Source organism: Cucurbita pepo, chromosome 1, assembly GCF_057944985.1.
Source record: "Cucurbita pepo subsp. pepo isolate OVF chromosome 1, ASM5794498v1, whole genome shotgun sequence".
Classification (NCBI taxonomy): domain Eukaryota; kingdom Viridiplantae; phylum Streptophyta; class Magnoliopsida; order Cucurbitales; family Cucurbitaceae; genus Cucurbita; species Cucurbita pepo.
In genome coordinates this window covers 7,615,490-7,629,284 of record NC_141798.1, presented here as the reverse complement: position 1 = coordinate 7,629,284, position 13,795 = coordinate 7,615,490, and the positions used below count along the sequence as shown (strand labels likewise).

The 13,795-nt window shown below is 34.9% G+C and overlaps 3 protein-coding genes across 14 annotated transcripts; 1 reads left to right on the top strand and 2 right to left on the bottom strand.

Annotated features, from left to right (window-relative positions):
• Positions 1 to 1,076: 1,076 nt before the first annotated feature.
• Positions 1,077 to 4,419, bottom strand: LOC111789358 (basic leucine zipper 43). 10 transcript variants are annotated; one of them, XR_015412158.1, is made up of 6 exons: positions 4,049 to 4,419; positions 3,890 to 3,936; positions 3,500 to 3,639; positions 1,860 to 2,961; positions 1,601 to 1,705; positions 1,077 to 1,468 (listed from the first exon to the last, which is right to left on the bottom strand). XR_015412158.1 is itself a non-coding variant. In XM_023670111.2 (4 exons), the coding sequence occupies exons 2-4, from the start codon at positions 3,895 to 3,897 to the stop codon at positions 2,399 to 2,401; spliced, it is 711 nt and encodes a 236-aa protein (XP_023525879.2). In that variant the 5' UTR covers positions 3,898 to 3,936; positions 4,049 to 4,419; the 3' UTR covers positions 1,077 to 2,398. The 10 variants fall into 10 exon arrangements, 2 of the variants coding, with proteins under 2 accessions (XP_023525879.2, XP_023525904.1); XR_015412160.1 differs by having other exon boundaries at positions 1,587 to 1,653; XR_002814331.2 differs by having other exon boundaries at positions 1,601 to 1,653.
• Positions 4,420 to 8,065: 3,646 nt separating this feature from the next.
• LOC111807106 (peroxidase 11) lies at positions 8,066 to 12,188 on the top strand. 3 transcript variants are annotated; one of them, XM_087118244.1, is made up of 5 exons: positions 8,066 to 8,396; positions 9,953 to 10,328; positions 11,171 to 11,362; positions 11,443 to 11,608; positions 11,686 to 12,188. In XM_087118244.1, exons 2-5 carry the CDS (start codon positions 10,086 to 10,088, stop codon positions 12,114 to 12,116), a joined length of 1,032 nt encoding a protein of 343 aa, XP_086974370.1. In that variant the 5' UTR covers positions 8,066 to 8,396; positions 9,953 to 10,085; the 3' UTR covers positions 12,117 to 12,188. The 3 variants fall into 3 exon arrangements, with proteins under 3 accessions (XP_086974370.1, XP_023548459.2, XP_023548451.2); XM_023692691.2 differs by having other exon boundaries at positions 8,068 to 8,396; positions 10,236 to 10,328; XM_023692683.2 differs by lacking the exon at positions 8,066 to 8,396 and having other exon boundaries at positions 9,321 to 10,328.
• LOC111807119 (Acyl-CoA N-acyltransferases (NAT) superfamily protein) lies at positions 8,634 to 9,261 on the bottom strand. The gene has a single exon (XM_023692701.2). It carries the CDS (start codon positions 9,259 to 9,261, stop codon positions 8,680 to 8,682), a length of 582 nt encoding a protein of 193 aa, XP_023548469.1. The 3' UTR covers positions 8,634 to 8,679.
• Positions 12,189 to 13,795: the final 1,607 nt, after the last annotated feature.

Sequence of the window (13,795 nt, the reverse complement as noted above, 5' to 3'; positions counted from 1 at the left end):
AAAATTATTCCTCTAACTTAAAAAAATTTATTAGTAATTAGTTTAAAAAATATTCTTCTATCTTAAAAAAAATTTATTTATTTATTTTTTTAAATATTTAAGATGGTTGGGAATAAGTCCCAAATTGACTAATTTAGAAAATCTCAAAAGCAAAGTCATAAGAACTTAGACTTAAAGTCATACCATTACGGAGATGTTTTATTCTCAACCTAAAAGTTCAAACATCTCTATACCATAATTTAAAATAAAAGAAGTTAAAAAGAATCTTTAATTGGCAGAATAAAAGCATGAAAGCATGGAGTGAAACAAGTGGAATAGCCAATCGTGAAATATCTGGACGGGTTATTTTGCCGCGATTCAGGCTCCGTCATTTAACGGCACACTACATTCTTTTTTATAACTGCGTATGAGCAAACGGTAACGGTGCTCAGTAATCATATCCGTGATCTTCACTAACGGTAAATGGGCGGTTAATATAATTACTAAATTTATCTTAATGTCAAAAGTCCTCACCTTGCCAGATTAATTACTGAATTTTTCTAAAAGACCTTTTTGTCCCTGTCTTTTTGGTAAAAATTTGCTGTTGAAACTTATTTTTTAACATATTATAAAAGCTCATTGAATTTGACTACAAAAGAAAAAAAAAACATAATTTATTGATATCCATACCGCCCTAACAAAAAATGTTATGATACCTAATTGTTGCAGCAAAAGCGGCAAGATCGATCGTACTTACACACCCACAAACAAAGATTACGTGGATCGGAGAGAAGAAATTCATCTACATCTACATCCATAGGTGATAGCTAATTACTATAACCAAAATGTTTACATGTGAATCTCACACTCCCACCCTACAAAATCTCTTACAAAGTCCTCTATTGCCTCTAAATAAATACAAAATGACAATGACTCCACGTCTCAAAATCGGTTACAAATAGCAGGATCATCTAGTACTAAATCAAGTTTTGGTTGAAGCTTTTCACAAACTTTTAAAGACATTATATCTTCGCTGATAGATAAGAAATTCAAATTCATACCTCAACAAAAATATTCCCAAAGTAAACACAAATACACACAGCAAAATCTGAGGACATGTATTTATTCCATTTCGAGGCAATAAATAATCAACTAGGCTGTATGTATGCCAACAATTATTATCATCATGATCCTTATCTAAACTAGATCTATTCTGCTTTAGGATCTGATCGGATTTCCAACCTTCTAGCAGAAAAACTTGCTGCTGTTTCACCCCCACATAGCAGCACTAAGCTAAAAACCTTCATTTGAGAAAGTTGTAGAGAGGGGAGGAATAAGGAGATTGAGATAGGATTTCCCTATCCAAATCCCACCAAATTTGGCTCTGAAGCCTGAAAAATCAGACAAAGGGAAAGAAAATTTGACAGCAAATGACTGTTTGAATGACAGTAAAGTAAGAGTTTAATCGTACTTCGGCAGCAACAGGACACTGTAATTGAGAAATACATAAAGGGTGAGGCCAATGTGATGTGATCATGCAACAGCAATTGTCAATGTTAAAAAAAAAGAAAAGAAAAAAGAGGGACAGAGAGAGAGAGGGATCACACTGTTCAGCCACCACCTGAAACGTCACCTCTGATTTAGACAATTCCCAATGGTTGATAACAGTGCAGCCTGAGATGGTTCAATTTAACACAAAGTTATGCAACAAATTCTGATGCCTTAACTACAGAGAGAGATAGAGAGTCAAATTCATTGCTCTGAGGTTTTTGCGTGATTGAACAGTATAATCAAGATATGAACTGTTAAGCTTGATTGTTTAAATCAGCTTCCAAGAAAAAAGATAATAAGCTAATAGGGTATTTTGTATTAGTGGATACCATTTTCAAAAGCTTGGCCTCATGGTATTCATTTCAATGATGAGCCACTACCAGCAGCGCCCTCCACCATGGCTTGTCCTAATGTGCCCCTCTCATTCTGTGAAGAACCTATTGCTGTTTTTCCACCATACACTTTGCTCACTGGACAAAAATCTTACTTCCTCTGCTGAATTGTTTCCTGTTTCTTATCCATTTCTCTCCTTGGTGGAACTTTAATGATGTGAGCTGGTGGGGTTTAAAAAGGAAAATTATGAAGTTTATGATTCAGGCATTCATGATCTAATAAGAATATATCATTTTCAGGTACTTTGGCTCCTCCTGCTTCAGCATGTGTATGCGGCGGGCAGGGAGTAATTCGTTTCATGAATGCTAATTTTAACAGGCACTGAGAACACTCCGGATTCAACCCATGGTAGAAACTTGAAATAATCTTATTCTACTACTGATCTCATACAAGCTCAATGCAAAGACTGAGGATTAATAACAAAACTAGATAAAAGGAACTAGAAGTTCTTATCAGAGAGTTCAAAGATTTATCCTCAATGGAGTAGGTTGTCTATAGAGTTAGCAATGGACTGGCATGATGAAGATTCAGCTCTCAGATGTGCAGTGTTGCAGGGAATATCTTCAAGGTTACTCAAGCAAGGATTATAAGGACTGCCAATTTGCAAGTCACTGAGCATCTGACGAAGATCAGAAGCTTCTTCCTTGAGCCTGGCATTCTCCAAAAGAACCTTTTCATGGCTATCGGATACATGGTTCAATTTGTCTATCAGTTCATGGTTCTCGGTGCGAAGCCGAAGAACCTGAGACCAAAGCTCATCAAGGTGCTTCTGTTTTCTCATCCGTGATCTACGAGCTGATTCTCTATTAGAAATCATTCTTCTCTGCTTTCTCTCATCAATAATACTCTTCTGTTGTTCCTCTGCATCATCAGATGTTGAGTTGTAGCTAAGACTTGAGGATTGTGCAAGGAATTCGTGGCTGGGATGAGGAACATGAAACATCGGAAGGTTGCCTAAAAATCCATTGAAATGATGGAGGGTCTGAAAGCTGTTCTGCATCATCCCAATGTTTGAAGGAATTTGAAAAGAGTTTTCACCTGGAATCATATTTGGTAGTGACTTCAGGGGGTTTATCTAGCAGATTAGTGATGGTGAGGCAAGGAATAAGAGCAGGAGGAATGATGGGTTTTATAGGATGATAAAGCTGGAAAAGTGGGTCAATTCAGCAAAGTAAAGCTACAGTTGTTAGGAGGCTTACATGAGCACAAGGCTTAAACAAATTATTGGCGATGACCCTATTAGTGTGCAGCTCTAGTGCTTTTATATGCATTCAATGTGGATATAAACATATATGCTCATAAGTGATAGAAGAAATCATGCCGTGCGTGAAACAATTCAAAAGTTAAGACTAATGGCGTTAAAGTCAATCCCAGGTAAGAAATTTTCCTTTGGCTACGAACCATAATGCATTAAACTCAAGCAACCAATAATACCTTAAGAACCAATGACGCAATGAAGGTAAACACAAAAAGGCAACTTCTCAAGCAACCATTTTCAAGTTCTGATAACCAATTTAATTAGACTTACTGATGACTCATTAAGCACTGAAATATTGGGTTGGAGGGGCCCATTTACCTAAATCACAGCTGCATCTATTTCTCTGAAGCATTTCATCGAACACCTTGTCTGTGAACCATATGCATGACCATACCGATAATCTGGCTTCATATTGATTGGCTCTGGTTGCGTTTTCCATTTTTGTTTCATTCACTTGCCTGCGTCATTCAACAAATATTAAACCTTCTTCCAACAAAGAAAAAAAAAATTGGGTTAAAAAGTCGTGCCAATCTTCTTCCTCTCCACCAATTTAGCCTACTAAAAGCCAAAAAGTCGAGAAACTCCAAAAGGAACAGAAAGATTGCTACAAATGTCATGAGCCCCAATGTTATCCAAATGATTATTTAAGTAAACAGCACACCTAACTCAAGCTTTCCCGTACTTGGTAACAATAAATTATTCACATACCTTTCCATTTGCTATCTAATCTTTCCTCTTCTTTGCGCTTCTTCTACCTGAAACCCACTTGCAAATTAGTTTAGTTTACAACAAGATTAGATCCATCACCTAAAATACTTTAATTCGTAGAAAGATGAACAGAATATTTAATTCGTATCATACACTTACCCAGCTTCTTTTCCTCCTTTTGGCTTGCAATGAAAATGAAGTGGATAAGAGCGTGGGAGAAGGATTAAAGTTCAGTGTCACATCGAATCCAGATGTAAGAAGAAGAACTGAATTGGAGGTCGTAGTTCCCCAATGAAGATGTAGTAATTTAATCGATTGTCTTTTCGTTTCCTTTTTAAAAACTGGAAAATCAGCTTCCAACTGCATTTGGACAAACAAAATGAAGACAAGCGGATTTCAACTTTAACATCAGTTCCATCCCCTGCCCCCATGGCTTCCGCTTCTCTCGAAACTGGTCTCCTCCGCCACCACCTAATGTTTGCTCTTTGCTTCCTTCCGCCGCTAATGGGATCATACGGAAAATTTTTCGTTCAACCGTACGAGCTTTTCAAAAATAAAATAATATATAATTAAGTTAAATATTAAATTAAATAAATATTTGTAATAAACTCAAAATTCTATTTTATCGTCAATTTTATTTTCTCTCATTTATTTTTTTTTTTTTCCAACCCTAGTTTCTTAATTTACTTCTCTATATGTTTACTTCATTCACAAGGACTCTTCTGAAACTAATTTTAAATTTCAACGGCTAAAATTAAAATTTTTAAAGTGGAAGGACATAATTAAAACCCGCTCGTGTTCTATCGCTAGCAGATATTGTTTGTTTTGGCCCATTACGTATCGACGTCACCCCCATAGCTTTAAATCTCATGTAACAACCTAAGCTCACCGTTAGCAGATAACCACTAGCCTCACGGTTTTGAAGCTCGTGTCGTAGTCCAAGCCTACTACTATTAGATATTGTCTTCTTTGGCTCATTATATATCGTTGTCAACCTCACGGTTTTAAAACTCATATAATATCTCAAACCCACTGCTAGCAAATATTGTCCGCTTTGGCCCGTTACGTATCGTCGTCAATCTCACGATTTTAAAATACATCTATTAGAGACTGCTAGCAGATATTGTCCGCTTTGACCCATTATATATCGTCGTCAGCCTCATGATTAGAGAGAAGTTTCACGCATATGTTAGGTATCTCGGTGTTTTGTTTTTAATAATTGAATTAGTTAAAAAGTGGTCTAAACACAAGGGAGAAGGTTATAGAATAATGAAGTTTTGGATTAATTAATCATATTTTGGGGGTTGAAGTTATTAATTAATAATATGTGTAGATTGAATAGAAGGGGCATGTGAATCTTGAAATAGTCAATTGTACCACAAAATATGCCTGCAGAGGTCTATGATCAATGTACCCACTTTTTATTTTCCATGATGAGACCACCAACTTGCACACTATGTTGTTAACCCAGGTAGAGATGTTCATTTAATACATGATATCGAAGTTAGTCTGTTTCAAAAAAGTTAAAAAAAAATTATTTACCGTTACTAAAAAAAAAAGTACCTTTTAACTTTTAAAAAGCATTTCAAATTACCATTTTCCGACCTTCCATTAATACCCTTAAACTTTATTTTTAAAAATAGTACTATGTTTCAAAACTACTAATGAACTTTTCCAGAGTGAGATTAAAACATTTGTACATAATCTATGAGGTGTCAATCGATGGTTTTCGTCTATACATTAAAGGTAAAAAGAATTTAAACTTTTTTTTTTTTTTATAAAAGTAAACCGTGTTAATATTACTTTTAAAAGTTAATGAGTATCTTTTAAATATAATAATACTAACTCGAAAATCATATTTTTTTTTAATTATTTTTTAATTGAAGAGTATTAATAAAAAAAAATTTATAATTTAAGGATTTTTCTTTGCCGACTGTGAAATAAAATATTAATTGTTTTCATCTAATCCAAGGGTAACGGTATTTTTATTTTTTTAAGTTTAGAGTATTATTAAAACTTTTAAAAGTTTAGGGTTATTTTTTAAATAAAATATAAAATTTAAGAATATTTTTATTAATTTAATAAACTATCCGTTGCAAAACTAAATCTCTATATAATATATATATATATATTTTAATCTATTGAGAAACTAGATCCCCAGGGAGGACCAATGAATTGAGCTAATATCTGAGAGCAAATGCGGGAAGAGGGCGGGCGTGGCATGAAGTGAACCCCAATAAGCGCGGTGCCCTGTGGGCAGCACCAAGCCGACGGCTCCTCTCTCACTCCCCTATTCAGTGCCAATAATTGAGGAAAATAAAGGACAATCTTCATCATTGACTTTGACTCAAATCAAACTCCATTTTTATACTACACTTTCACACACTTACTTCTATTAAACCAATCATTTATCAGAAGTTGTTAATAAAACAAACTTCAAGTCCACCGCTAGTAAATATTGTTCACTTTAGTCTGTTACGCATTCTTTAAAACGTATCTACTAGAGAGAAAAAAGTAATGTGAGATCTCAATATTCTCGATGCACACCGACACAACTAAGTCAAAGACATAACTCAGTGATACCACTTATTAAGGACAACGACCCTCACATATGTCAAGGATCATATGATATGCGATCGATGATCGCATTTCAACCATATAAAAGGAAGGGTGGTGGTGGTGGTGTGGTTGAAAGTGAAATTGGTTGAAGCTTATGATTTGAAGGAGGTTGGGTTTAGGGTCGAGTGGCAATGGCAGCCACAAACAAAACGTACGAACAAAGCCCTGTAACTACGTCCACTGTCTCCACTTAAACAGCTCCCTCCACCCTCCTCCTTTGACTTCTTCTTATCCTCTCCTTTCTTCTCCCTTGACTTTCCCATTTTTCTTCTTCAAAGACCGTACGGACTACTTTATTAAAAAAAAAATTAATATATGAAAATTATTATTAATAAATACTAATTTCTAATGTATTCGACGTTTATTAATAGAGAGCTATGTTGTGGTAGTCTCTTTCGATAATGATCGAGACGAGACGAGACGAGACGGTTGTGCACGTGTGTACGCATGGTGTTTAAAGTTAATGTTAAATAATATTAAGAAATATAATATAAATGAGTGGATATGGTGTTTGAGTTTGGTATTTATAAGTAATATAATACAAATCTACCTTAAAAAGCATGTTTGGTTTTTCACTTTGCTTTCCCACCAATGTTGGTTAAGGTTTTAATCCACTACCGTTTGTGGCTGAGGACATCTTATTTATTTTTCCCTTTTTGTGCGTACACGTAGGTTTGTAAAATTCAAACACCATATTTTTATACTATACATATATATATTATAAATAATGAAAAGAAGAAGGATCGTAAATCTAGAAGTACAATACAAAAACGGATATGAACTAGTATCAATCATGCAATATAAAGTTCAAAGAAGATAAGAAAAAAATGTTATTCAAATTATCACAAGCAATTCACGTCAAGAATCAAACCCAAAATTTAAAATTATAGTATTTCATTAATGTATTCAAGATTTTTTATTTAATTTAATGTTACATTTCCATGGTGGCTAATTATGATTATAAAATATGAAAATTACAACTATTGAATGTCTCAAGTATGGTTAAAAGTATTCATGTTGAGGCTATATAAAGTCATGTAGGTTGTTTTTGTAAGAGTAGATTGGAAAAATGCAGTAAAAAAAGCAAATTACATGTACTTTAGATTGCATGTTTAGAATCATTCAGACTTGACTTGATCGATCTTGATTGAAAAGTGATTCAAATATCAAAGAAGTTCTCTCGCATGCAGATATTTAATCAACAAAATAGTGATTTCTTATCATTAGGGCTGAGCTTCTTTGCAATACTACGTAGTTTAGATCGCATATCAAACGTACAATAGAGAAAAACAAAATGAATATATCTGAATAGTAATCGATATATACTTTTTTACTCGAATTGAAAAGTTGAAATCGTAATGGTAGGTTGAACTTGGTTGTAGTTGGTGATAAGCTGTAAAGGGGAGGAGCTTGTTGTTCAATTGGCAACCATTAGAGGTGCCACACAATGATAAATCTACATCCATCTAGCACAATCATCAAATATATATATATATATACTCATAATTTTAGTATATAAAATATCTTAGTCTTTTTATGGTACTCTTTTATCTTATGGGCCAGTGTAGGGAATATGGAGTTTCGGTCCAATATGAGCCCAATTCGTAGAATTTTTTAATTTTATTAGTTGCAGCTTAAATTTAGTTTAGATGAGTGTTAAAATTTTAATCCTGAATTTTAGAAATTTTATAAAGTTTTTGATTGAATTATTTAATGTTCAACTGAGGAGTGTCGTAATTTTGGCGCCTCTGGTTAATGGCTATGGGCTTTGGTTGTGAAGAGATGGTGATCGGTATGAGCATTCAAGGCTATTGGATTTCTCTCGTCATTGGTTTAGGAATTTCCTGCACTTATTGGTCATGTTTCCTAATCCAGCGTTCGATCGGAGGTACTTTTGTTTTGCTATTTTCGATTTTGATTTTAAGCTTTAATCGGAATCGTGTTCCGATTCTTATCGCCGTCTGTTTTATCTGAATCTTGGAGAGTAATTTTGATTTCGATGGTAACGAAGATGGAAAGTTGGCTTGATTGCTTGTTTGTTGCTTTTATTTCTGTTTCGAATTTCACCGGGAAAAGATCTAATGCTTTTGTTAATTAGAACTCTGGTAGATGAAAGGGAAGGATATTGCGAGAAAATAATCAGATGCAATTGAATTTGAGGAATTCTGTATTTAGTTTTTCTTTTTCTTTCTCGAGTACACCATTCCACGGATCCCATCCGGATCCGCGACGAAACCTAGAGGCCTGTAGAACCCTAGCACACGAGGCTCCGAATACAATGCGATATTGGAAATGCCTTTACGCAGTAGGTCCTCGATAATCCTCTCGATCACAGCCTTCCCTAAACCAAGCCCTTGGAAGGATGGATCCACCACCACATCCCATATAATCGCGTTGAACACGCCGTCGCCTGTAGCCCTAGCGAACGCCACCGGCCGTTGCGTTTTACTGTATTGGATCCAGAGCAAGGCGTCCGTATTCTCCAACGCAATCCTGATCTTGTCCGGATCGCGCTTGGGGAATCCGACGGCGGCGAAGACCGAGTTCAGGTGGTCGAGGTTGAGGTCGGAAACGGTGCGGTGAAGCATGAAGCCTCGGGATTCGAGATCCTTGTCGGAGACGCTGTAGCTAGAATTCGCCGGCGACGCTTGGGCGGAGACGGCGACGGCGACATTCCGTGAAAAGACGGAGATGGGGTTAGTGAGACGAACAGAGCAGGAGAAAGGGGCGGAGTTGATTGCAGGGAGTAGCATTGTTTGATGAAGTTAAGTTAGAGAAGAAGAGGACGAATCAATGGGAGAAGTGAAGGTTATCTGAACTAGAAGCTTTGATTGGTGGAAGGGACGCCATTAAAGTGTGTTCAGAGAGAGGGTTGGAACTTGTGGTGGTAATGGAGGCTTCGTATGTAACATCCGGAGCAGTCATTTGGACATGAACATCCTTCTTGCTTTTCTTCCACGGATAAGTGGGCCTCTCATTTTGGACGTGGAAACAATAACCACCGCTTGATTGCAAATAAAACCTTCCTCTTTCAAAAGTGGTTAAAGCAAAGATCTGACCCCCCTTCAAAACTACCTTTTTTGTTACTTTTTTGAAGTTCATTCTTGAAATAAGGGTTGAAAAAATAATAAAAATTCCAAGATTTTTTATTGCAAAAGGCAAATATTCATCAAAAAAGTGAAAACGGTTGGAACCATAGTATATTTTAAAGCAAAAAACAGGTAAAAAGTGGGTGAATTTTGCATAATAACTCTCAAGCATTGGAGCAAAATTAAGTTGAGTAGAATGGGTTAGAGGGCGATGAAGTTTTTTGAATGTGATTTAGATTCTTAAGTAGGCTTAAGTTTAGTACACCATTTAGTGTGTGAAAAGGTGGCCATCCGTTTGGTATTGGTGACTTGCTCTAATTCTGTGTTTCTTTTTGGGTTTTGTTTGGGAAGGAAGACCCAACAACCAGACCAATATTGGTTGTTGCATCCTCTCTTGACCTCAACAAATGTCCCTCCAAAACTGCTTCCTTCATCTTATAAAACTTGATGCCCATTGCCAATCTGACAAAAAAAAGTAGCTCAAAAACATGGCCATTGATTCCTCTCCGAGCCTCGATTATGGGCTGATGCTGCTGCTACTTTCTGCTTTCTTCGCTCTGAGCCAGAGCTTGTATGACACAGGTGACCCCCCTTTGACGTTGGATTACTATGCCAAAACTTGTCCTAATGTGTTGCAGGTTGTGCGGAAAGAGATGGAGTGTGCAGTGCTTTCTGACCCACGTAATGCAGCTTTTGCTGTCCGATTGCACTTTCACGACTGCTTTGTCCAGGTTCCTCTCCTCATTCACTTCTCTTTTATATTGCTCCAAAACATCTTTTTTCTCTTTATACCACACTTACTTTGCGTTTCAAATTGTTTCTTGTTTCCCCTTGGTTTTCTGCTTTTCAAATTTACATTTGATTTTGAAAACATGTTAGAAAGGAAGTAAGCAACGAAACCAACAAGGATGCAAAACCAAATAGTAATCAAACCAGAGTGTAAGATTTTGTTGTTTGGAACTTCAGGAAAGATTCTTACCAATGGGAAAGGATTCCACACCCATAGGGTAACCTAAGTCTTGTTTTTTCCTGGTCTATGTATTTCTTAACATCTTTCTCTTAGTTCAGGTGTCATATTTTATTCGTGAACTCACATATCGGTTGGAGAGGGGAACGAAACATTCATTAGAAGGGTGTGGAACATCTCCTTAAGCAGACGTGTTTTAAAAACCTTTAGGGGAAGTCCAAAATGGGAAGCTTAAAAAGAACAATATTTGTTAACGGTGGGATTGAGCTGTTACAAATGGTATCAGAGACAAACACCAGACGGTATGTCAATGAAAATGTTGAGCTCCGAAAGGGGGTGGACATTGTGTGGTGTGCCAGCAAGAACGTTGTGCCCTGAAGCGGGATGGATTGTGAGATCCCATATCGATTATTGGAATGAAACATTTTTTATAAGGGTGTTGAAACTTCTCCAGGGCAGACGCTTTTAAAAATCTTGAGGAAAAGTTCGAAAGGAAAAATCGAAAAAAGACAATATCTACTAGCGCTAGACTTGGGCTGTTACAGTTTTTTTTAGTAATTGAAAACATAAGCGAGATGTTGAACTAATTGTTATGATTTGAAGTAGGGGTGTGATGGGTCAATTCTGCTGGACGACACTATAACACTACAGGGTGAAAAAAAGGCTTCCACCAACATACACTCCCTCAAAGGCTATAGAATGATGGATAGGATAAAGAACAGCCTTGAATCAGAATGTCCTGGCATTGTTTCTTGTGCTGATATACTCACTATTGCAGCCAGGGATGCAGTGATTCTGGTATTTGTTCTTAGAACCATACATATCATCCACTGTTCTTAAAAGCTATATTGCTAATGATGGGATTGTTCGTTTTGCAGGTGGGCGGCCCTTACTGGGAGGTCCCTCTTGGAAGAAAGGATTCCACAACTGCGAGCTATGAACTTGCAAACCAAAATCTTCCCTCTGCCAATGAGGGCCTTCTGAGTATCATCTCCAAGTTTCTTTATCAGGGCCTCTCCGTAACCGACATGGTAGCTCTATCAGGTATTACTGATGATCTCTTGAGGTCGGAGGTTCAAATATTCATATCTTTACATTTTTGAGCTCGTAATGTTTTTCAGGAGCACACACGATTGGAATGGCGAGGTGCAAGAATTTCAGGGAAAGGATTTATGGGGATTTCGAAGCGACTTCGGATGCTAACAACCCGATTTCGAAGATGTATATCGAAAAGTTGAGGTCTATATGTCCTCCAATTGGGAAAGATGCAGAGAAGAACATAACAGGAATGGACAATGTGACGCCAGAGGTGTTTGATAACTCCTATTTCCAGATGTTGATGAGAGGAGAAGGGGTTTTGAATTCAGATCAGGAATTGTATTCCAGCCTTCTGGGCATGGAAACCAGGGCGCTGGTGAAGAAATATGCCGTTGACCCACTTGCTTTCTTTCAGCAATTCTCTGATTCCATGGTGAAGTTGGGAAATATCACCAACTCTGATAGCTTTTTGAGTGGGGAAGTTAGGAAAAATTGCAGGTTTATCAACACATGAGACACACGGAAATTTCAATGTATGCTTTTTAGCTCACGATTTTATGATTAGTAGATTTTGTCTGTTTTGACCCGTTACGTATCGTCATTAGCCTCACAGTTTTTAGTTTTAAAAAACGTCCTCTAGGAAGAGGTTTCCACGTCCTTATAAGGAATGTTTCGTTTGCCTCTCCAACCAATGTGGGATTTCACCGTAACGAAATATATTGTTATATTTGAGACGCAATAGGCTAGATAAATAAGTTTTAAGTAACGGAGATTATCAATAAAATCGTTTCAATAAATAATAGTGTTCGACTCTAACTAATATGCACTACTCAACCCAAATTATAAAAGTTAAATCAAAATTATAAAAGTTAAATCAGTTGGTTGACATTTTTTTTTATCGGGAGTTCTAGTCCAAACCTACTTTATTTTAGATTATTAAGAAGATTAAAAATCGAACTTTATGAGATTTTAGTCCTACTTTATTTTAGATTATTAAGAAGATTAAAAATCGAACTTTATGAGATTTTAGTTTTTAATATAAGTGAATAAGTTACTCTATTCGAGTTGATCAGGCTACCGATCCTTAATATTCATCCAAAACATTTATCAAACAACTAGATTTTTTAAAAATTAGATATAATATTTTAAAAAATTAGATATAATTGAATTTATTTCTGTATCAAATTGATTTTTTTTTTTTTAAAAATAAAGTTATAATACTTGTGCATATTATAAAATTTGATCCGTTGGATTTGAATTTGATATGCTAATTATTCTCTTTTAAAAAATAAAAAAGATTTAAATTTAATTAGTGCTAATATCAAACGGCCAAAAAAAAATCTTCCATCCATATAATCTCCAGATTTAGTATTTTCCATTAAAAAAAATAAAGATTTATAACAGATTTTAATTTCAAATATTTTAAATTTACTAAATCTCAATTCTCAAGATATTTATTTTAAATTCCAGGAGAGATAAATTAGAAACTTAACTATTTTTTACTTAATTTTTAGAAATTAAAAATAAAAATAAAACATTTAGTATGAAAATCACAGTACGTTTATGAAATATAGTAATTTGTATAAGAAAATAATTGTTTTTTTTTTTCTTTTCAATTCTTTATTCATTTTAATTATTAAAAAAACAATTAAACTAAATTATAAAAAAAAAATATATCATGCAATCTTTAATTACTTTATTATTATTTTTTAATTCTATTGGTTGCGTTTTCCAACGATCGTAGGAGAGAAACACTCAACCGTTTTTACAGATTAATTTCAATAAAGACAAAATAATAATAATAATAATATTATTAATTAATTAATTAATTTTTAATGCAAATATATTAAAAAAATTCCACATTTTTAATATTTTTTTTAAACAACTCAAATTGAACACTTTATCCATAATATTTAATTTTGCATTGATGATTGACCACAATTCTATTTTGACCATGATAAGATCAATACAAAATATTAGAGTTTTTTTTATTAAATATTTTTCAAATTTTTACTAGTGGTCAGTAAATAAATAACTATGTTACTCTAATTCTACATTTTTACTGAATTACTTTCGATTAAAATAAAAATAAAAGAATGGAAATAAATATTTACAAATATATAAATTAAAATAGTATTTAAACATGAAGAAAGTCAAAGTTTAGTAAATATATGAAAGTGGATGATGTTTGAC

Coding starts and splice junctions, on each gene's coding strand:
- LOC111789358 (XM_023670111.2), bottom strand. Junction 2,962..3,499: donor TAGATGCAGCTGTGATTTAG/GTAAATGGGCCC, acceptor ATATGATTCCAG/GTGAAAACTCTTTTCAAATT.
- LOC111807119 (XM_023692701.2), bottom strand. CDS start 9,261: ATGCTACTCCCTGCAATCAACTCCGCCCCTTTCTCCTGCTCTGTTCGT.
- LOC111807106 (XM_087118244.1), top strand. CDS start 10,086: ATGGCCATTGATTCCTCTCCGAGCCTCGATTATGGGCTGATGCTGCTG. Junction 10,329..11,170: donor TTCACGACTGCTTTGTCCAG/GTTCCTCTCCTC, acceptor GATTTGAAGTAG/GGGTGTGATGGGTCAATTCT. Junction 11,363..11,442: donor CCAGGGATGCAGTGATTCTG/GTATTTGTTCTT, acceptor TTCGTTTTGCAG/GTGGGCGGCCCTTACTGGGA.